The 22,428-nt window shown below is 43.6% G+C and overlaps 1 protein-coding gene across 1 annotated transcript in view; it reads right to left on the bottom strand.

The window, feature by feature from the left end:
* zgc:194621 (uncharacterized protein LOC795037 homolog) overlaps positions 1-22,428 on the bottom strand; it is a 29,840-nt gene that overhangs the window by 2,310 nt on the left and 5,102 nt on the right. Inside the window, exons 3-4 of the mRNA XM_048542372.2 lie at positions 7,290-7,370; positions 6,290-6,360 (exon numbers count right to left, since the gene is read on the bottom strand). Coding sequence (XP_048398329.1) covers positions 6,290-6,360; positions 7,290-7,370 — 152 coding nt within the window. The remainder of the gene's footprint in view (positions 1-6,289; positions 6,361-7,289; positions 7,371-22,428) is intronic.

Below are 22,428 nucleotides of genomic sequence, written 5' to 3'. Positions count from 1 at the left end.
CTAAAGATGCTTCAGAAGAGCATTATAATGCAAGATTTTACACTGAGCCACATATGGCAATTTTAGGGAAAACCTTGACCAAAGAGATAGGTTTGGAAGAACGAAGGACAAATGATTAACAGAAAGGCAGAACATTTGTGGAGGGAATTCCTCAAAAATTAGATCTCATACATCCCTGGCCCCAAACCTGCCAGGTTTTCACCATACCCACAGGCCACGCCTTTACTGAGGATGAACATTCAGTCCTCAGCAAAGGAGTCACCTTCATTCCCCTCCACCCACATATCAATGAATGCGGTTCATGCTTGGAGAGCGAATGGTTTTTCCGCCACCTCCGCTCCTATTCCTTTAACCAAGAGTCTAACCCACTCTCTGCGGACACCTTCCACCTGGACACCACCTCAAGGCCTCCTATCCTCCCTCGACCTCTTCATTTCCAACTCCTGTCACAACATTGATCATTTCAACCTCCCCACTCCAACCTCTCTCCAATGGAACATGTAGCCCTCCGCTCACTCTGCTCCAATTCTAAGCACACCATCAAACCCATGGATAAGGGAGGCAAGGTTGTGGTATGGCGCTCTGACCTTTACATCGCTGAAGCCAAGCGCTAACTGACACCCTTCTCCTACCACCCCCTCAATCATGACCCAACCTCTGACCACCAAAACATCATATCCCAGACCATCCATAACCTCATCACCTCTAGGGACCTCCTACCCACAGCCTCCAACCTCATCGTTCCCCAACCCCGCACCACCTGTTTCTATCTCCTTCCCAAAATCCACAAACCCGACTGCCCTAGCCGACCCATTGTCTCTGCCCGCTCCTGCCCTACTGAACTTATCTCCGCTTACCTTGATTCTATTTTCTCCCCCAGTCCAGGAACTCCCCGCCAACATCCAGGACATCACCCACACCCTCCACCTCCTTCAAGACTTCCAAATCCCTGGCCCCCAACACCTCATCTTCACTATGGACATCCAAGCCCTGTACACTTGTATTCCTCATGCAGATGGTCTGAAAGCCTTCCACTTCTTCCTCTCCCGCAGGCCCAACCAGTCAGCCTCGACTGACACCTTCATCTGCTTCACCGAACACGTCCTTCAATTCCGCCTTCTCCTTCAACTCCTCACACTTCCTATAGACTAACGGGGTGGCTATGGGAACCTGCATGACCCCAAGTTATGCCTCCCTATTCATAGGATACGTGGAACCGTCCCTCTTCCGCAGTTACACCGGCCCTGTCTCCCATCTCTTCCTTCAATACATCGATGACTGCATCGGGACTGCCTTGTGCCCCCACTAGGAGCATGAACAGTTCATCAACTTTACTAACACCTTTCACCCCAACCTCAAATTCACGTGGACCATCTCTGATACCTTTCTCTCCTTCCAGGACCGCTCAGTCTCCATCTCTGGTGACCACCTGAAACTGAACTATTTCAAGCCTATCCACTTCAACAGCTACCTAGACTACAAATCTTCTCATCCACCTTCCTGCAAGAATGCACCACCACCTACAATCTGAATCCACAACCAAGGATATATTTCCCTCCCCACTCTTGTCTGCCTTCTGTAGGGACCACTCTCTCCGCAACTCCCTCCACACTTCCCACTAGCCTCACCAACCCTAGCACCTTTCCCTGCTTCCGCAGGAAGTGCTACACCTGCCCCTAGACCTCCTCCCTCACCTCTAGCCAAGGAATCAAAAAAACCTTCCACATCAGACAAATATTTACCTGCACATCCACTAATGTGGTCTACCGCATCATTGCTCCCAACGTGGCCTCCTCTACGTCAGAGGCTAGGAAACTGCTTTGTAGAGCACATGAGCTCTAGCGAGTTTTGAGATTTGTAGGTCAGGTTGAGGTTCTGGATATAAGTTTGCTTGCTGAGCTGGAAGGTTCGTTTTTCAGACATTTTGTCACCATTCTATGTAACATCATCAGTGAGCCTCTGGTGCAGCGCTGGTGTTATGTTCCGCTTTCTATTTATGTGTTTAGGTTTCCTTGGGTTGGTGATGTCATTTCCTGTATTGGTGATGTCATTTCCTGTTCTTTTTCTCAGAGGGTGATGGATGGGCTCCAAATCAATGTATTTGTTGTTGGAGTTCCAGTTGGAATGCCATGCTTCTAGGAATTCTTGTGCGTGTCTCTGTCGGGCTTGTTCTAGGATGGATGTGTTGTCCCAATCAAAGTGGTGTCCTTCCTCATCTGTATGTAAGGATACTAGTGATAGTGGGTCATGTCTTTTTGTGGCTAGTCGATGTTCATGTATCCTGGTGGCAAGCTTTCTGCCTGTTTGTCACAGTTCTTGCAACTGATGATGTTATCTAGAATGGTGACGAAACGTCTGAAAACGAACCTTCCAGCTCAGCGAGCAAACTTACATCCAGCACATCAGCTCTGTTCATGACAAACAACCATACCTTCCAGTCACAAACCACTTCAACTCCTTCTACCACTCCCTGGATGGCATGCCCATCCTGGGCCTCCTCCAGTATCACAGAGAGGAGAAGCAATACCTCATATTCCATTTTAGGAGCCTACAGTACAATGGCCTCAATATGGACTTTAACAGTTTCAAAATCTCCCCACCAGAAGCCTCATCCCACAACCAAACCTCCCACTCATCTCTACCTCCTTGACCTGACCATCTTCTCTCCCCCATATCCGCTCCTCCCATCTGACTGACCAATCCCCACCACTGTCTATCTGCACTCACCCATCAACATCCCACCTATATTCCCCAGCTCCATCCCTCCTCTCTCTATTTCAGAGCTCCCCTCCCACTCCCCCATTCTCCCACCCCAAAACGTCAGCTTTCGTGCTCCTAAGATGTTGCTTGGCCTGTTGTGTTCATCCAGCTTCACACTTTGCCATCTCGGATTCTCCAGCATCTGCAGTTCCCATTATCTCTAAGAAATCTATCAGCCATGATTGAACGGTAAGTGGACTCAATTGGCTAAACAGTTTAAATCTGCTCCTATATGTTATGGTTAGGAAACACATTTTGTAGTGTGGAACAAATATAGTGGTTTTGATCTCGATACAAAATTTCTCCTTGTCCAATATTTAATATCAGACTTCTTGTCTATTGTTACGTTATCAAGTTGACTGACAGTCAAATTAGGCACCACATACAATAGTTGATGTTATGACTTTCCCTTTAAAGAAAACCTTAGCAGCTGTAACCTCACATATAAAAGGAAGCCTGATTCAAAATTTATAATTCATACTGAAGTGAGGACTTAGATTTACAGTTAAGCCAAACTGGGACAAGCAAATTATTCTCAGTGGCCCATCGTGTCCAGTGGCCGTTCCGGACCTGAAACGTTAACTTGTTTTTAACTTCACAGATGCTGCCGGACCTGCTGAGCTTTTCCAGCAACTTTGTTTTTGTTCCTGATTTACGGCATCCGCAGTTCTTTTGGTCTTTATAATTAATTTCAGTTTCAATTTGTCTTCCAAATTTGCTGTAACATTACTACAGCAGTTTCAGTATCCATTTGAGAAATAGAACAGTTATGTGCTTTGTGCCAGGGGAAACTGTTTCCATGGTGAATGATTCTTAGTAGAAAATAGGGTGCCTTTATCTGAATATTCACCAACTCGACAGGAATTGAGTTCTAGTTGCTCCTGCCCTGACTTACCCCTCCACAAAAGGAGATACAGTAGTAACTTTTGATCAGAAACTGGTTATAAATTATACTTTAAAGGGTAAAACGTGTTCAGAACTAAAGCTTAAGAGATTGACAATTTATGCATTGGGATTTTCCACTGTCAAGCAAAACACTTGAGACAACATTTGACAGAACCAGAAACAAGTAACCTTGTATCATGCAGTTCAGGCAGGTGCTATAAAGCAGTAATGGGGACTGACCTCCTATGGTTCTTGCCTTGCCAAGATAAAGTCATAGAGTCAGAGTCACACTGCCTTTGGTAGAACCCGTCCATGCCAACCAAGTTTCCCAAACTGAACTAATCCCATTTGCCTGTGTTTGGCCCATGTGCCCCTAAACCCTTCCTATTCATGAACCTGTCCAAATGTCTTTTGAATGCCATAACTGTACCTGCATCTACCGCTTCCTCTGGCAGTGTGTTCCACATCTGAACCACCCACCAAGTGAAGAAGTTGCCCCTTAGGGTCCTTTTAAATCTTTCTCCCCTCACCTTAAACCTATGTCTTCTGGTTTTGAACTCCCCTACCATAGGGCAAAGACCTTTGCTGCTCACCGTATCTATATCCATAATGGTTTTCTCAACCTCCAAAAGGTCACCTTTCAACCTCTTACACTCCAGTGAAAAAGGTCCCAGCTTATCCAGCCTCTTTCTGATGTAAATCCCTCCAGTCCCAGAGACATCTATGTGAACATTTCTGAATTCTTTCTAATTTAATAATATCCTTCCTATTGCAGGGTGGCCAGAATTGTACACAGTATTCCAAGTGTCCCACAACGTCCTGTAAAGCTGCAACATAATGTTGTGATCTTGACATAAATCCCAAATGAAAATTGTTGCTAATACAGAGAAAAACCCTGCTATTTTCCTTCCACTACATCATGCAATCTGTCTTGATTAAACGTAGAAACAGAAAATTGGAGCAGGAGTAGGCCTTTTCAGGCTGTTCTGCCAATTCAATAATCGTTGTTGATGATGTACTTAGCAACTCAGAACACTGTTCCCACTTCTCCACATACTCTTTGATCCCTCTAGCTCCAAGGGCTAGATCTAATTCCTTCGCGAAAACATTCATTATTTTGGCCTAAAAAAGGGCTCAGTCACAGAATTCCATGGGCTTACCACTCTTTGGATGAAAAAATATTTCCTCATCCTAGTCCTAAATCACTGTGATCCCTAGTTCTGGATACTACAAATATCAGGATTATCTTCATGAATGTACCCTGTATAGTCCTATTAGAATTTTATTCATTTCTATGGCAGTCTTCTCAACTCCAGCTAATAGAGTCCTAACCAATCCAGTCTCTCTTCATTAGGTCAGTCCTGTCATCCCAGGAACCAAACTAGTAAAGCTTTGCTACACTCCCTCCATAAACAGGACATACATCCTCAGTTAAGGAGACCAAAACCACACACCACCTCCTGATGTGGTTTCACCAAGGCTCTGTACAGTTGCAGCAAGGCAATCCTCTTGCTATGAAGGCCAACACAGCATTTGCATTTGCCACTACCTGCTGCACCTCCATGCTTATTTTCAGTAGCTGGTAAGGAAGGACACCCAAGCTCATTGGAAACAGGGAGGTACAATCTATTGCCATTCAGATCATAATCTGTCTTCCTGTTTTTGCTTTAAAGTGGATCATTTCACATTTATCCACATTATACCCCATCTGCTAGGTATTTGCCCACTCACTCAATTTGTCCAATCAGACTGAAACATTTCTGCATCCTGCTCACAGTTCACCTAGCCACCCAGTTTTTTGTCATCTACAAACATGGGGATCTTACACTTAGTTCCCTCATATAAATCATTATTACATAGAAAGAACAACTGTGATTTTAGCACTTATCCCCACAGAAACCCACTGATCACTGCCGATCACTTGAAAAAAGATTCATTTATTCCTGTTCTTTGTTTCTGCCTATCAATCGTTTCTCTAATTTTGTCAGTGCATGCCCCCATTTCCCATGTGATTTAGTTGTACAAAATGATTGCTTGTGTGGGACTTTTTCGAAAGTCTTTTGAAAGTCCTAGTAAACCAGATTCCTGGTTCTCCTTATCCACACCGGTAATTACATAGTCAAAAATTTCCAGTAGATTTGTCAAGCACAATTTCATTTTTGTAAATTCATGCAGACTCTGAATGGTTCCTGTTATTGTTTTCCAAGTAACCTGCTATTAGTTAGAAACTTCCCCACTTCTGATATCATGTTGGAGTGAAAGTTGATTAAGCTGCTGAAGATGGCTCAATGCTTTCTTGAGAAATATATAATTGCCAAATTTTTTATCTACTTAGTAACTGGATTGTCTGTACCATTATAAAGCTCACACGAGCAAGTTGAATGACAACCACCTTTCAGTTACCTAAGTTCTAATAGTATATCAATTCAATGTGAGCACTTTCTGAAGCAGCTCTCTGCTGTCCCAGCTCATTGTCACCTGAGTTAGTTGATAACATTATTGCATTCTTGGGAGACTGAACCACCTATATTTGCAATAGTTACTGTAAACATAAACTTAATGTCATTAAATTTGCCTGAATCTGTTCACCTCCGTGCAAATTTGGTGAAACTGTGGTATACAAAAACAAGGAATCTATTTTTACCTGTGCAATTTCTGCTTTACTGAAGTTCTGTTGCTGTCTTCTTCTAACTTCTTCCTGAGTTAGTGTTCCTCCTGAAAATTTTATTCCATTTATATATTGTTAAAGTTAATCATTCCCAGAAAACCATTTGTTCTATTTTTGGTACAACATCTCATCTTGAGGGGCAAATAGAAACAGTTCATGTTTACCCTTTTCTCAATCACTTAAATCTGCTTAATCCACCCCATTTTAAGAAATTGTGAATAAATTATTTTGTTCCACTCATATTATAAAACCAGTGTATTTTAATAAGAATACGATAGGGTAGCGACTGACAATCAGTAGCAGGAATTCAAATTCCACCGTTGCAGTTTGTAAAGTTGACATCAGTCTAACGAAACCTAAATCAAGCTGAAATAAAAAGTTGGTAACAGTAAAAGTGAGCCTTAAATTGTCAGATTGTTATAAAAATCCAACTGAGTCAGGAATGTCAGATAACAAAGTGTGAAGCTGGATGAACACAGCAGGCCAACCAGCATCTCAGGAGCACAAAAGCTGACGTTTCAGGCCTAGACTCTTCATCAGAGGGTCTAGGCCCGAAATGTCAGCTTTTGCGCTCCTAAGATGCTGCTTGGCCTGCTGTGTTCATCCAGCTTCACACTTTGCTATCTTGGATTCTCCAGCATCTGCAGTCCCCATTATCTCTCAGTCAGGAATGTCATCCTTTCGCAGCCTGATCTTTTACTGGTGAATTTTTCGTCTGAAATGATATAGGCAATAATAAGAAAATTACCCGAAAATAGACACCAGAATTGCAGTGATTCAAGAAAATAGTTCACCATGAATCCTTGTTCATGACACCCACATTCAAATTCTTTTCAAGATTAGTAGCCATAATTTCTTGCAAGGAAGAAAACTAACTTGAAAAAAAATAGTACTGCAGTTAAAAATTCAGACACTTCAGGAATGTATTGTGGCCCTATTACTAAAATTAATCGTACAGTGATAATGTTTTACTCACCAACTGCTCTTGGAGTGATAGAAACGTGACCAATATTCCGACGTTTCAACTTTTCCAATGTAGCCAACTCTGCAGATGCTGCTAAATGGAAGTCAGTAAAACAAGTTAGATAGAAGTATAATAATGGGAGCTTTCATTCTATAATGGTTATAACTTGTAGCATTGCTAGTCACTTTTAGTTCAATTCCTAATACATCCTGATGTTAAGTACTTCTACCTAACTTTTGAATGCTCAACATGGTAAATTGAGGCCTTAAGTCTCTGTTAGTGATAACTGTAATGATTGGAATGAGGTCAGCCAGTTGGAACTCATATTCTGAGTTCCCTTATTGGGACTGTTAACTTGGTCCAGTCAGGGACTCCTGGTGTACAGATTATAAACAGGAGTGTCAGGGATTCTGCTCACTAAGAGCTGGCTCTGAACTAGCTAGTCATTGTTGTGTACTATGTATGTCTAAATAAAGGGTGACTTGGTGATGGGATATCAGCATTCATGGAGTTATTTCAATAACCTAGTTTACCAGCAAGTTGAGAAAGTTGCCCATAGACTCCTCACCTAGAATTTCATTGCAGAGGTGGGATTGAGTCTCTTGGGGCTCACTGGGTTCAGTGTAACATAGTAGGCACATGTAAATAAATCTCCTTCTGAGGCAACAAGAGAAAAATCACATCCCTGAACAATCGTCTCCGAGTTGGGATAAGCATCATGCCACTATTTGGGAAACTTGACTTGTTTGATCCAGCCGTTGAAGACTAGACCTAGTATGTGGAAAGAATGTGCTATCTTCCCCTCCCCAGGCAAATGATACTGGGCCTGACAAAAAGCTACGAGTAATTCTCCTGACAGCTTGTGGACCCACAGCTTTTTCAGTTATTTGGAGCCTACCTTTCCCTGAGATACCAGATACTAAAACCTTTGAAGAGTTGATTGATTTTGCGAAGGAATATTATGACCTCAAATCCGCTCCAATTCCGAGGCACTATCATTTTAACTCAACAGTTTAAGAACCAGAGGAATCCGTATCAGGATTTTTAACCGAGGTTATGGCAACTGGCACAGGCATATGATTTTGGTTTAACCACAACTAAGATGCTGAAAGGCCATTTGTTATGTGGGATTAATGATGTGACCATGAAAAAGTGCCTGCTAGCTGAAGCTCAACTGGACTTCGAACAGACTTTGTCATTAGAAAATGCTGGAAGTGGAGCTTACGAGTTACATGGTATTTCAACGAAAGTGGGCATGCTTGCCAGGCTGACTGAGCTTGGCTGAAGGTACCACTTGACTGAAAGCAATTGCACAGCCTCACTTAGCACAGATCCTAAACAGAGAGTCTCTAGGTCAGCCTTCAGCAAAGGCCCAAAACAAAACCAAGCCTTGGCCACACCAAAAATTTTCTCAAAGAGCTGGGCTGGCAAGCCATTGTGGTTGTTGTCAGCATGCAGACGAGACAAAAAAGTCCCACTAAGCCTAAACTGAGTAACAGAACTCACAGGCTGGTATCCAAGTGTGTGCACCCCCGGAAGGTCCACCTACAGTTGTCTGAAACAGTTAAATTGCAACGCAACATCCAAATTAGAACCAATCAACATAAATGTCTGGTTAAATGGTCACCCAATTCTAATGGGAGTCGATACCAGTGCGGCTGTATCAGTGACTGCAGAACCAGCCTTTACTTAACTTCACTGTGGACTCCAAACTTCAAGTTTGTGCAAGGCCTTGGCCACACTGAGAATCTACAATGGGGGACACTTGCAGATTGAGGGTCTAACTCTGGTTCTGGTCTGTGATGAGAAGCAGCTGGTTCGGTTACCACTGATTGTAATAAATGGCTCAGGCCCAAGCCTGAGCATGTGCGAAATTGGTTGAGAAAGATTCACACTGATTGGATCAACATATTTCTATTAGAAAACGGCTATCCGAGTAAAGTCCTAATGTAATATCAAGATGATTTTCAGGCAGGTTCAGGGACTAAGGCCACCTTACATGTTGACCAAGAAGTAGATCCACGATTTTGCAAGGCCTGCCCAGTGCCATTTACCTTACGTGTAAAAGTAGGGGCAGAAATCAAAGCTGGAAAGTGAAGGAACCATGAAACCAGCATTGTTTGTGGAATGGAAAGGACCTGTCATATCGATTATGTAGCCCAATGGGTCAGTTCACCTTTGCGGGAATTTCAGTCAAACAAACAAATAAACTGAGGACTTATATGAAAAGTGGTGGGGACTGTCCTTCATGAAGATGGACGAGTTATGCATACCTGCAATTATGATTGGATGAGGATTCCTGCAAGTATGCTACAGTAAACATCCATAAGAATTTATACCAGTATAAGAACTGCCTTCTTATTGGTATCATCATCCTGTGCCATTTTCCAGCGGAGATGGAGAACATTTATTAAAGTCAAACCCAGGTTGCTATTTATCTGGACGACACACTAATAGCCAGAAAGACCAATAAAGAGTATTTACAGAACTTAGACATAGTGCTTAACCAAGGCAGGAGCGTGCCTTAGAAGGGAAACACGCGTGTTCTAGGAATGTCAAGTGACCTACTTGGGCTACAGAGTCGACCAGACCAGGTTACACCTGTTGGAAGATAAAGTTGGGAGATCAAAGGTGACACCATCTCCCACGAATTTACTGTAGCTTACGACCTCCCTGAGTTGGTGAACTGTTACAGAAAATTCATTGATAACCTGACCTCCATTCTGCCATCCTTATTTGCGACTGAAAAATGGGTTGCACTGGAAATAGACACATAGCCAGGATGTAGTCTTTAGAGAAGTGAAGCAGCAGCTATCATTGTCTATAGTGTTGGCATACTACGATCCCAAGTGAAAATAGTGATGACATGTGATACCTCCCTGTACTATAATCGGGTGGTGTTGGCTCAGTGAAGAGGAATGGCTGGTAGAATGCACTTCCCGGACTTTGATTGATGCTGAATGAAGATACACCCAATAAATAAGGCAAGTTTGACAGTTATCTTTGGTGTGAGAAAGCTCCACCAATACCTTTATGGACATAAATTTGTAACAGTAATGAGCCAGAATCCCCTGCTAGGGCTATTTAAAGAGGACAGGGCTGTGCTGCTTCAGGTTGAACTCAGCAGTGGACTTTTATTCTGAGTGCATGCAATGACAAATTGGAACATTGTCCAAGAGGTCAAGTGGCAAATACTGATGCCTTGAACTACCTCCCACTGGCAGGTACACCACTAGAAGAGTCAGTTCTGGTTTTAACCTTTCTGGATACCCTTCTGGTCACTGCTGACAATATCTGACAGTAGACACAACAAAAAAATCCTGGCCTGGCAAAACGAAAACAGCTACTTATGTTGGGGGAAACAAAAGGACCATGACAACCAGAATTGTAACCTTTCTGGGCCTGGCAAGACCAGATCACCATATAGCATGGTATAATACTCTGGGGAGCAAGAGTGATTATAACAAACAAAAAAGTCACCACCTGGCTGAACTCCACCAGTGTCATCCAAGAGTTTCCAAAATGACAATGTTGGCGAGAGTCATGTCTGGTGGCCAGGATTGGATGTCAACACAGATGCGTTGGTGGGGCAATGCCCAAAGTGTCATCTAGGACACAAATTATTACCAGCAGCTGCCTCACATTTATGGGAATGGCCAGGTAAATCCTAGACTCGGTTGCACGACAACTATGCTGATCCTTTCATGGATTCCATGTTTTTAAGTCATTGTGGAAGCCCACTCAAAGTGGCTGGACATGCCTAGAGTTCGTTCATCAAGTACTATGATGCCGACTGAAAAGTTGCAAGCATATTTTGCAATACATAGACCCCCGGATGTACTAGACACAGATACAGGGCATTGTTTACCAGCATTTCCAGAGTATTTATGCCAGAGTACATCCTAAAGTTGGATGACTTTTGGCATTGCAGATGACACCAAAATTGGAGGTATAGCGGACAGTGAAGAAGGTTACCTCAGAATGCAATGGGACCATGATCAAATAGACCAATGGGCCGAGGAGCAGCAGACGGAGTTTAATTTAGATAAGTGAGAGATACTGCTTTTTGGAAAGGCAGATCAGGGCAGGACTTATACATTTAATGGTAAGGTCCTGGGGAGTGTTGCCGAACAACGAGACTTTGGAGTGCAGATTCATAGTTTCTTCAAACAGGGGTCCCGGGGAGACAGGATAGAGAAGAAGGCATTTGATATGCTTGCCTTTATTGGTCAGTACATTGAATATAGGAGTTGGGAGGTCACATTGCAGCTATACAGGACATTTGTTAGATCATTTTTGGAATACTGCGTGCAATTCTGGCCTCCCTGCTATACGAAGGCTGTTGAAAGCACTCAGAAAAGATTTACGTGGACGTTGCCGGAGTTGGAGGTCTTGAGTTATGGGGACAGGCTGAATAGGCTGGGGCTATTTTCCCTGGAGCGTCAGAGGCCGAGGGGCAAACTTATGGAGGTTTAAAAATCATGAGGGGCATGGATACGGTATAAAGCCAAAGTCTTTTCCCCAGGGTAGGAGGAGTCCAAAACTAGAAGGCGTACATTTAAGTCGAGAGTGCAAAAATTTAAAAGGGACTTAAGACACTATTTTTTACACAGAATGATGCGGGTACAGAATGAGCTGCCAGAGACAGAGACGGAATATAGTACAATTACAACATCTAAAAGGCATCTGGATGGGTATATGAATAGGAAAGGTTCAGAGGGTTATGGGCCAAATGCTGGCACATGGGACTAGATTAATTTAGGTTATCAAGTCGACATGGTAAAGTTGGACGGAAGGGTCTGTTTCCATGCTGTACAGCTCTACGACTATGTAAGGACAGCTCTATACCATCCATTTTCCAATGCTCTGATGGAAAGAGCAGCCCAAACCTTGAAGCCAGGCTTAAAGAAGCAGCCTACAGCATCACTCGATATCAAACTGTCCCAGTTCCTGTTTGATTATAGGACCACCCCTCACTCAACTACATGGACATCTCAGCAGAGATGCCAATGGGGATAAGACAAAGCACCAGGTTAAGTCAGATCTTCCCACGTCTGGGGGGGCGGGGGGCAGAAGGTAGATAGGTGGCAGGGTGAATTGGCTTCAGGAATGTCAATGCCAGACTCTCGACTCCTCTAAATGAGACAGGCAGTCGACTTCAGGGAACAAAGTTTGGTGTCTAAACCACTGGGTGGACCCTGCACGGGTAACAGGCAAGGTTGACATGAGATCAGGATCATGATATACTAAATTCAGGTAAGAGGGACAACCCTGAACAAGCCTGTGGATCATGAAACTGCAATCACGTAGAAAAGGCAGGAGCAAAACATCCCTGGCCCCAGAACATCTAACAAGGCTGTCAGAAACCAATTCTCCCCCACTGCCTAGTGTCAAAGAGAACAAGATGGACACATTAAATGCTGCAGTCTCAATGCCGTTACCACATGAAGAAGAGTTCTGGACAGGATATTCTGGGTGCAAGAGGCAGGCTACAGTTTGGTACACACTGCTAATATCTGAGGTGGAGGCAGATGAACCAGACTTGGTGTGAATATGTCCCTGGAGAAGCTACAGGCAAAAGAATGGGCATACGGCCCAGGACTTAGAGAGAGAGGGTTTTATCAATTGGAACAAGGTCAGCCGAGCAGACCTCACACAATATGAATTCCCTGATTGGGGCTATTAACCTGGTCTAATCGGGGAATCCTGGCTGACAGATATAAACAAGAGTATCAAGGGCTCTGCTCACTCTAGGAACCACCTCTGAGCTGGCTGGGGGCTCTGCTCACTCTAGGAACCACCTCTGAGCTGGCTGGGTCAGTGATATGTACTATGTATGTGTAATTAAAGGGTGACTTGGTGACAGGATATCAGCCTTCGTGGAATTACTTTGATAACCTAATTTGCTAGTGAGTTGAGAAAGTTGCCCATGGACTTCTCACCTAGAATTTCATTCGAGGTGGGAGCAAGTTTCTCTCCAAGTTCAATTCACCCAAATCTTTCCTCGACTCACCAACACTGTCTCTCAAATTGTTTCTCCAAGGAGGGGTAAATCACACCCACAAATCTGGAGTCATTCCTCCCCTAAAGACGACAGTTATTTTACCTCGACAGAACTTACTCTGCATATGGGTCGCTAGAATGCTGTTAGTGGGAGTTCCACCATGCAATATTTACCCCCATCAATGACTTAAAAATGACCTGATCATTTATTTCACTGCTTTTTGACTTATGTACTAATCAGCTGCTGAGCTGCCTGCAATTTATTCACTGTTGCTATGAAGCTTTTGGTCAAGACCTTAATCACGCTGATAGCAAGGGTTTAGTCTTTATACTGGCATTGGTAGTTCCTGGGGTCTGCATTTTTGCCTACACTAACTGTGTTATCATAGTACAATGAAATGTGGAAAGTAGGATTGGCGTTCCTCAGACATAAAAGACATCACAAAAAGGAAGACAGAAAAAATGAAACAGCAAGATCATAAACAGATGCTTTTGGTGACAATGTCTGTTGAAACCCTGAAAACGCTCAGTTTGCCTGTGCACAATGCATGCACAGTACTATTGTCAGTATTGCCAGTGACATCATTCCATCCGGTTCGTGCATATTTATAGTGCTTATTTGGAAATTGCAATTTTTTTTACTGGCAGGACATTCCACAAAGCTTGCATGTGCTGAATCTTCTACATGCATGATGAGAACCTTTTAAGAGTGTCAGGAGACACAGCCGTTATGCTTATGCAAATTATTTTCTGAAGTGCAACTTCACCTAGAATTGTTTACACAGAATCTACAGAAGGAATGCTCGATTCAAACTTGGGCGGAGATTCCAAATAAAAAACTTGAATATTTACAAAGTGTAAATGTCTTTGTCATGAAGATTCAGACCATCTCATCAGCTGTCTCTTCTGCTTCCCTCCCTTCCATTAACCCAGAGTTCTAAGACCACTTAAAAATTACACCATACCTGAGCCCTGAATTTATATCTCTCTAGTTTCTCTCCTATCTTAACTCAAGCTCTTCCAGAGCTCATTTTGTCCATGAGACCCACCACCTCCTGCTCCCTCAACTGCATTTCCACTAAACTGCTCAACTTTCATCCCCAGTCCTCATGAAATCTAATACCGTTAATTGTTCTCTCTCTTCAAGTGATGTGCCACACCTCCTTTAAAATTTGCCAGTACCACTCAGGTCCTTGAATATGGAGCCACGGGCAGACAGAGTTGTGCAGTAGGTGTTCATTGGTCAGTGCAGTGAGCATAAGGGTTGGGAGATTATGTTGTGGCTGTACAGGACAAGGGTTAGGCCATTTTGGGAATACTGCATTGAATTCTGGTCTCCTAGCTATAGGAATGCTGTCATGAAACTTGATGTTGCTGGGGTTAGAACATAGAACATAGAACAGTACAGCACAGAACAGGCCCTTCTGCCCACAATGTTGTGCCGAGCATTGATCCTCATGGATGCACCCTCAAATTTCTGTGACCATATACATGTCCAGCAGTCTCTTAAATGACCCCAATGACCTTGCTTCCACAACTGCTGCTGGCAACGCATTCCATGCTCTCACAACTCTCTGCGTAAAGAACCTGCCTCTGACATCCCCTCTATACTTTCCACCAACCAGCTTAAAACTATGACCCCTCGTGCTAGCCATTTCTGCCCTGGGAAATAGTCTCTGGCTATCAACTCTATCTATGCCTCTCATTATCTTGTATACCTCAATTAGGTCCCCTCTCCTCCTCCTTTTCTCCAATGAAAAGAGACCGAGCTCAGTCAACCTCTCTTCATAAGATAAGCCCTCCAGTCCAGGCAGCATCCTGGTAAACCTCCTCTGAACCCTCTCCAAAGCATCCACATCTTTCCTATAATTGGGCGCCCAGAACTGGACGCAGTATTCCAAGTGCGGTCTAACCAAAGTTTTATAGAGCTGCAACAAGATCTCACGACTCTTAAACTCAATCCCCCTGTTAATGAAAGCCAAAACACCATATGCTTTCTTAACAACCCTGTCCACTTGGGTGGCCATTTTAAGGGATCTATGTATCTGCACACCAAGATCCCTCTGTTCCTCCACGCTGCCAAGAATCCTATCCTTAATCCTGTACTCAGCTTTCAAATTCGACCTTCCAAAATGCATCACCTCGCATTTATCCAGGTTGAACTCCATCTGCCACCTCTCAGCCCATCTCTGCATCCTGTCAATGTCCCGCTGCAGCCTACAACAGCCCTCTACACTGTCAACGACACCTCCGACCTTTGTGTCGTCTGCAAACTTGCTGACCCATCCTTCAATCCCCTCATCCAAGTCATTAAGAAAAATTACAAACAGTAGAGGCCCAAGGACAGAGCCCTGTGGAACCCCACTCACCACTGACTTCCGGGCAGAATATTTTCCTTCTACTACCACTCGCTGTCTTCTGTTGGCCAGCTAATTCTGTATCCAAGCAGCTAAGTTCCCCTGTATCCCATTCCTCCTGACCTTCTGAATGAGCCTACCATGGGGAACCTTATCAAATGCCTTACTGAAGTCCATATACACCACATCCACAGCTCGACCCTCATCAACTTTTCTAGTCACATCCTCAAAAAACTCGATAAGGTTTGTAAGGCATGACCTACCCCTCACAAAGCCGTGTTGACTGTATTTGATCAAGCCATGCTCTTCCAGATGGTCATAAATCTTACCCCTCAGAATCCTTTCTAACACCTTGTAGACGACAGACGTGAGACTTACCGGTCTATAATTGCCGGGGATTTCCCTATTTCCTTTCTTGAAGAGAGGAATTACATTTGCCTCTCTCCAGTCCTTTTGAAAGGTTTGAGCTAGAGGGAGAGGCTGGATAGGCTGGAGCTATTTTCCCTGGAGCATTGGAGGCCAAGGGGTGATCTTATAGCCATTTATAAGATCATGAGGGGCACGTATTGGGCGTACAGCCAAGGACTTCCAGGGAAGGGGAGTCCAAAACTAGAGGTTATAGGTTTAAGGGGAGAGGGGCAAGATATAAAAAGGACCGAAGGGACAACATTTTCACACAGACGGTAGTGTGTGTATGGAATGAACTTCCAGAGGAAGTGGAGGAGGCCGGTACAATTACAACATCGAAAAGGCATTTGGATGAGTACACAAATAGGAAGGGTTTAGAACGATATGGGACAAATGCTGGCAAACGAGACAAGATTAATTTAGGATATGTGGATGGCATGGACAAGTTGGACCAAAGTGTCTGTTTTCATGCTGTACAACTCTGTCTCTACTTCTTAACAAGAAGCCTGACCCCGCTGCCCCATGTCTCACCTCCCTTTCCTTGTTTAAAAAACAGGGTAAAGGGATAATCTGAAAAAGTATTATTATCTTAACTTCAGTTCAGTTAAATTATTGCAATCAACTTTGAGTTACAAAAGAAACCTTCAATTAAAAAGACTTCAATTAGTCAGAAAAAACAACTTGGATTTTTTTTGAGGGAAGGCCAAATCTTATTAACTTAGAATTTTATAGTTTTTTCTTTCAGCTAACAGGAATAGACAGGGTAGATGCTCAAAGAATGTTCCTGATGACGTAGGTCCAGAGACAGTTGTCTGGGTAAATCATTTAGGACTGAAATGAGGAGAAATTTCCTTCTCTCAGACAGTGGTGAGCTTGTAGAATCTGCTACCACAGAAAGTTGAGGTCAGAACATTCCATGATTTCAAGAAGAATGGCAATTGGGGCTGAGGGCATCAAAGGGTATGGGGAGAAGCAGAAACAGCCCATTGAGTTGGATGATTAACCATCATAATGAATGACAGTACAGGCTCTTAGGGTCAAATGCCCTACACCTGCTTCTAGTTTCTATGAATTGTTTGGAGAGAGTGACAAGTGGAATAAGGTTAATGAGGCCAGTACAGTCAAGCTCTTTACATGGATTTTGGAAGGGATTTGTCAAGGCACCACATGATAGGCCAAACAAAAATGCCCGTAGGATCTAAGGACAACAGCAAGTTGGGTCTAAAATTGGCTTAGTGGCCGTAAGCAAAGGATAGTTGAAGTATTTTTGCAATTGGAATCAGCTTCTTCCACACCCTGTTTTTAACTTCAAATTTCCTGTATTTGCAGTACCTTGCTTTATTAGAATGTTATAATTTACTGCAAGAGGAAATGAACACAGAAGTACAGATGTTATACTTCAGTAACAGAGGGCATTGCCAAGACCACAATCTGGAATACTGCGTACAATAATAGTCACCTTAAAGATTAAACACACTGGAATCAGTTGAGCCAACATTTAGCAGTCTAAAAGCTGAAATAGGTGACCTGTCTTCTAAAGATAGGTTGGATAAGCTAGGTTTGTATTCATTGGCATTTAGCAGAACAGGAGGTGACTTGATTGAAACATATTAAGATCCAAAGGGATCTTTACAGGGCAGATGTCAAGAGGATGTTTCCTCTGATGGGAGGATACAACTAGGGGTTACTGTTTAAAAATAAGGCATTGACTGTTTACATAGAACAGTACAACACAGGAACTGGCTCTTTGGCCCACCATGTCTGCATTGACCATGATGCCATTTTAAAATGATCTTGTGCTTGCACATCTTCCATATCCCTCTATTCCCTCCTTGTTCATGTATTTGTCTCTTAAACAGTGCTATATCTGCTTCTATCACCTTTCCTGACAACACATGCCAGGCACCAACCACTCTCTATGTAAAATACCGGCCCACACATCTCCTTTACACATTTTCCCCTCTCACCTTAAACCTATGCCCCCTACAATTTGACATTTTCCACCCTGGGAAAAAAAGACTACAACTATCCATCCTATCCATGCCTCTCACAATTTTATACATTTCTACCAGGTCACCAGACAGCCTCCGATGCTCTAGCAAAAACAATCCAAGTTTATCCAACATCATCTTATAGCTAATACACTTCAAACTCCAATCCAGGCAATCTCCTGGTAAACTTCCTCTGCATGCTCTCCAAATCCTCCACATTCATCCTTTAGTATGGCAACCAGAACTGCACACAATACTCAAAATGTGGCTTCACTAAGTTTTTATATAGCTGCAACACTACTCAGCAACTTGCATACTCAATGCCATAACTGAGGAAGGCAAGCATGCTCTATGCTTCCTTTATCACTTTATCCACGTGTTGCCACTTTCAGAGAGCTGTGAACTTGCACTAAAGGATTCTTCTGTGTACCAATGCTCCCAAGGGTCCTGTCATTTACTGTATATTTTCCTCTCACACTTATCCTCCCAAAATGCATCAGTTGACTCATCCAGATTAAACTTCATCTGTCATTTCTTTGTCCAAACTTGCCAATTGATCCATATCCTCCTTTATCCTTTGACAACCATACTAATCTACAACTTCAATAATTTTTGTGTCATCTACAAATTTACTTATCAGATCACCTACATTTTCATCCAAATCATCTATTTTATCACAGAGTTCTCAGCGCTGATCCTTACGGAACACCACTGGTCACAGTCCTCCAGTCAGAAAAACTCCCCTCAATAACTACCATCTATCTTCTATGACCAAGACAATTTTGTATCCAATTTACCATGGGCTCAATATGACTTAATCTTCTGGATCAGCCTAACATGAGGAACCTTGTTAAATGCTTTTCTAAAGTCCATGCAGATTTCATCCAGTGCCCTAGCCTCAATAATCATCACCACTTCCTCAAAAAACTGAATTAAACTCATGTGACAAGATCTTCCCCACACTAAGTCACGGTGACTATGCCTGATAAGTACATTATTCTACAAAGGTGAGCAAACCCAGTCCCTAAGAATAATTTCCAATAATTTCCCTACCACTGATGTAAGGCTCACCATCATATCATTTCCTGGATTGTTCACATTGCCCTTCTTAAACAAAAGGGACAACTTTGGCTATTCTCCATTCTTTTGGGACCTTGCCTTTGGCTAAAGAGAGTACAAAGATCTTTGACAAGACCCCAGCAGTATCCTGAGATGGATTCCATCAGGCCCTGATGATTTACCTACCTTAATGTTTTTCAACATCTGCTCCTTCTTAATATCAACATACCCTAGAATATCAATTTACCTCTCCCTAATCTTACCATCAGCCATGTACTTCTTGGGGAATACCAATGTGAAGTATTTATTAAGGACCTCACCCATTTCCTCTGACCTCATTTATAAATTCCTTCTTTGTCCTACGCTTTCCCTAGCTACTCTCTTGTTCCTAATACACATATAAAATACCCGGGGATTCTCCTTAATCTTAAGTGCCAAGTACATTTCATGGCCCAATTTAATCTTTGGTTAAATTCTAACTTGCTTCCTTTATATTCCTCAAGAGCCTTTTCCGATTTCAGTTTCCTAAACCTTACATACGCTTCCCTTATCTTTTTGACTAAAAGCTTACTATCTCTTGTCATCCAGAGTTCCTCACAGGAATGTGCTGGTCCAAAATGCTGATCAAGTAGCCTTTAAAGAATCCCAACATATCAGATGTGGATTTATCCTCAAACAGTCACCCCCAATCTAATTTCTACAGTTCCTTCCTAATACTTTTGGAATTAGCCTTCCTCAGATTTAGTCCTTTCACTCAAGAACCAGTCTTATCCTATCATAATTATCATAATACTTAAGGAATTACGATCACTGTTCCTAAAATGCTCTTCCATTGAAACATTGATCACCTGGCCGCGCTCATTCCCCAAAACAAAGTCCACTCCAACTTCTTCCCTAGTTTAAAGAAACACTCCAGGATGCACCTAACAAACTCTGCCTCATCTAAGCTACTTGCATTAAGGGAGTCGCGGGTGACAGTGGGGAAGTTAAAACCATCCACTTGTGTTTACATCTTTTCATTATCTGCCTACACATCTGTTTCTCTATCTCTCGCTGGCTATTGGGAAACCTATAATATAACCCCATCATAGAATTCAGGAATAAGAAAGGTGAAATCACTAACAACACCATTCCCACCCTTTTTACAATCCCTATCTATCATGCCTGAATCAGTTTAACCTCTGAATGCTTTATTGTCAGTTCCGCCCTCCTCATAACCAGGTTTCCGCAAATGGCTACATCGTAGCTCCTTGTACTGATCCTAGTTCTGAGCTAATCTTTTATATTCCTTTCATTAAAATAAATACACTTCAGACTGTCAGTCCTGCTGTGTTCATTAATCTGACCTTACCTGTTCTCCCTATTAGAATTACTTGACTTAAACTCAACCTTCTCCTTGATCACTCTATACGCTGATCTACTACATTGGTTCCCGCATCCCGTAAAACATGATTAAACCATCCTGAATGGTACTAGCAAACCTCCCTGAAAGGGTATTGTTACGCATCCAGTTTAAGGTCCCACTTTTCCTTCTGTACAGGTCCCTCCTGCTTTTGAAGATTGTCCTAATAGAGTCATAGAGATGTACAGCATGGAAACCAACCCTTTGGTACAACACATCTATGCTGACCAGACATCCTAAATTAATCCAGTCCCATTTGCCAGCATTTGGCCCATATCCCTCTACACCTTTTCCATTCATGTACCCATCCAGGTGCCTGTTAGATGTTGTAATTGTACCAGCCTCCACCAGGTCTTTTGGGAGTTCATTCCATACATGCACCATGCTCTGCATGAAAGAGTTGCCCCTTAGGTCCCTTTAAAATTATTCCGCCTCACCTTACACCTATGCCCTCTAGTTTTGGACTCTCCTACACTGGGGGAAAAGACTTTGATAATTCACCCTATCCATGCTCGTCATGATTTTATAAACTTCTACAAAGGTCACGCCCTGGCCTCTGGCACTCCAGGGAAAATAGCCACAGCCTATTCAGCCTCTCCCTATAGATCAAACCTTCTGACCCAGGCAACATCCTTTTAAATCTTTCCTGAACACTTTCAAGTTTCATTGCATCTTTCCTATGATCCAGATAATTGAAGCCCCCTCTCCTACACCAGCTCTTTAACCACACAATCAACTGTATTATCTTCCCCATTTTGCCCTCACTAGGAAGTAAACCCAGGACTACAGACTAAGAGGAGAGAGAGATAATGGGAACTGCAGATGCTGGAGAATTCCAAGATAATAAAACGTGCGGCTGGATGAACACAGCAGGCCAAGCAGCATCTCAGGAGCACAAAAGCTGACGTTTCGGGCCTAGACCCTTCATCAGAGAGGGGGATGGGGAGAGGGAACTGGAATAAATAGGGAGAGAGGGGGAGGCGGACCGAAGATGGAGAGTAAAGAAGATAGGTGGAGAGAGTATAGGTGGGGAGTTAGGGAGGGGATAGGTCAGTCCAGGGAAGACGGACAGGTCAAGGAGATGAGGTTAGTAGGTAGATGGGGGTGCGGCTTGGGGTGGGAGGAAGGGATCGGTGAGAGGAAGAACCGGTTAGGGAGGCAGAGACAGGTTGGACTGGTTTTGGGATGCAGTGGGTGGGGGGGAAGAGCTGGGCTGGTTGTGTGGTGCAGTGGGGGGAGGGGACGAACTGGGCTGGTTTAGGGATGCAGTAGGGGAAGGGGAGATTTTGAAACTGGTGAAGTCCACGTTGATACCATTAGGCTGCAGGGTTCCCAGGCGGAATATGAGTTGCTGTTCCTGCAACCTTCGGGTGGCATCATTGTGGCAGTGCAGGAGGCCCATGATGGACATGTCATCTAGAGAATGGGAGGGGGATTGGAAATGGTTTGCGACCGGGAGGTGCAGTTGTTTGTTGCGAACTGAGGAGGTGTATTCTAGGTAGCTGTGGGAGTCGGTGGGCTTCACTTCACCAACACCTTCCACCCCAACCTTCAGTTCACCTGGGCAATCTCCAGCACATCCCTCACCTTCCTGGACCTCTCAGTCTCCATCTCAGGCAACCAGCTTGTAACTGATGTCCATTTCAAGCCCACCGACTCCCACAGCTACCTAGAATACACCTCCTCCCACCCACCCTCCTGCAAAAATTCCATCCCCTATTCCCAATTCCTCCGCCTCCGCCGCATCTGCTCCCACGATAAGACGTTCCACTCCCGCACATCACAGATGTCCAAGTTCTTTAAGGACCGCAACTTTCCCCCCACAGTGATCGAGAACGCCCTTGACCGCGTCTCCCGTATTTCCCGCAACACATCCCTCACACCCCGCCCCCGCCACAACTGCCCTAAGAGGATCCCCCTCGTTCTCACAC

Source organism: Stegostoma tigrinum, chromosome 14, assembly GCF_030684315.1.
Source record: "Stegostoma tigrinum isolate sSteTig4 chromosome 14, sSteTig4.hap1, whole genome shotgun sequence".
NCBI classification, from domain to species: Eukaryota; Metazoa; Chordata; class Chondrichthyes; order Orectolobiformes; family Stegostomatidae; genus Stegostoma; species Stegostoma tigrinum.
Note: the sequence above shows the minus strand (reverse complement) of the source record. Positions and strands in the feature narration are given on the sequence as shown.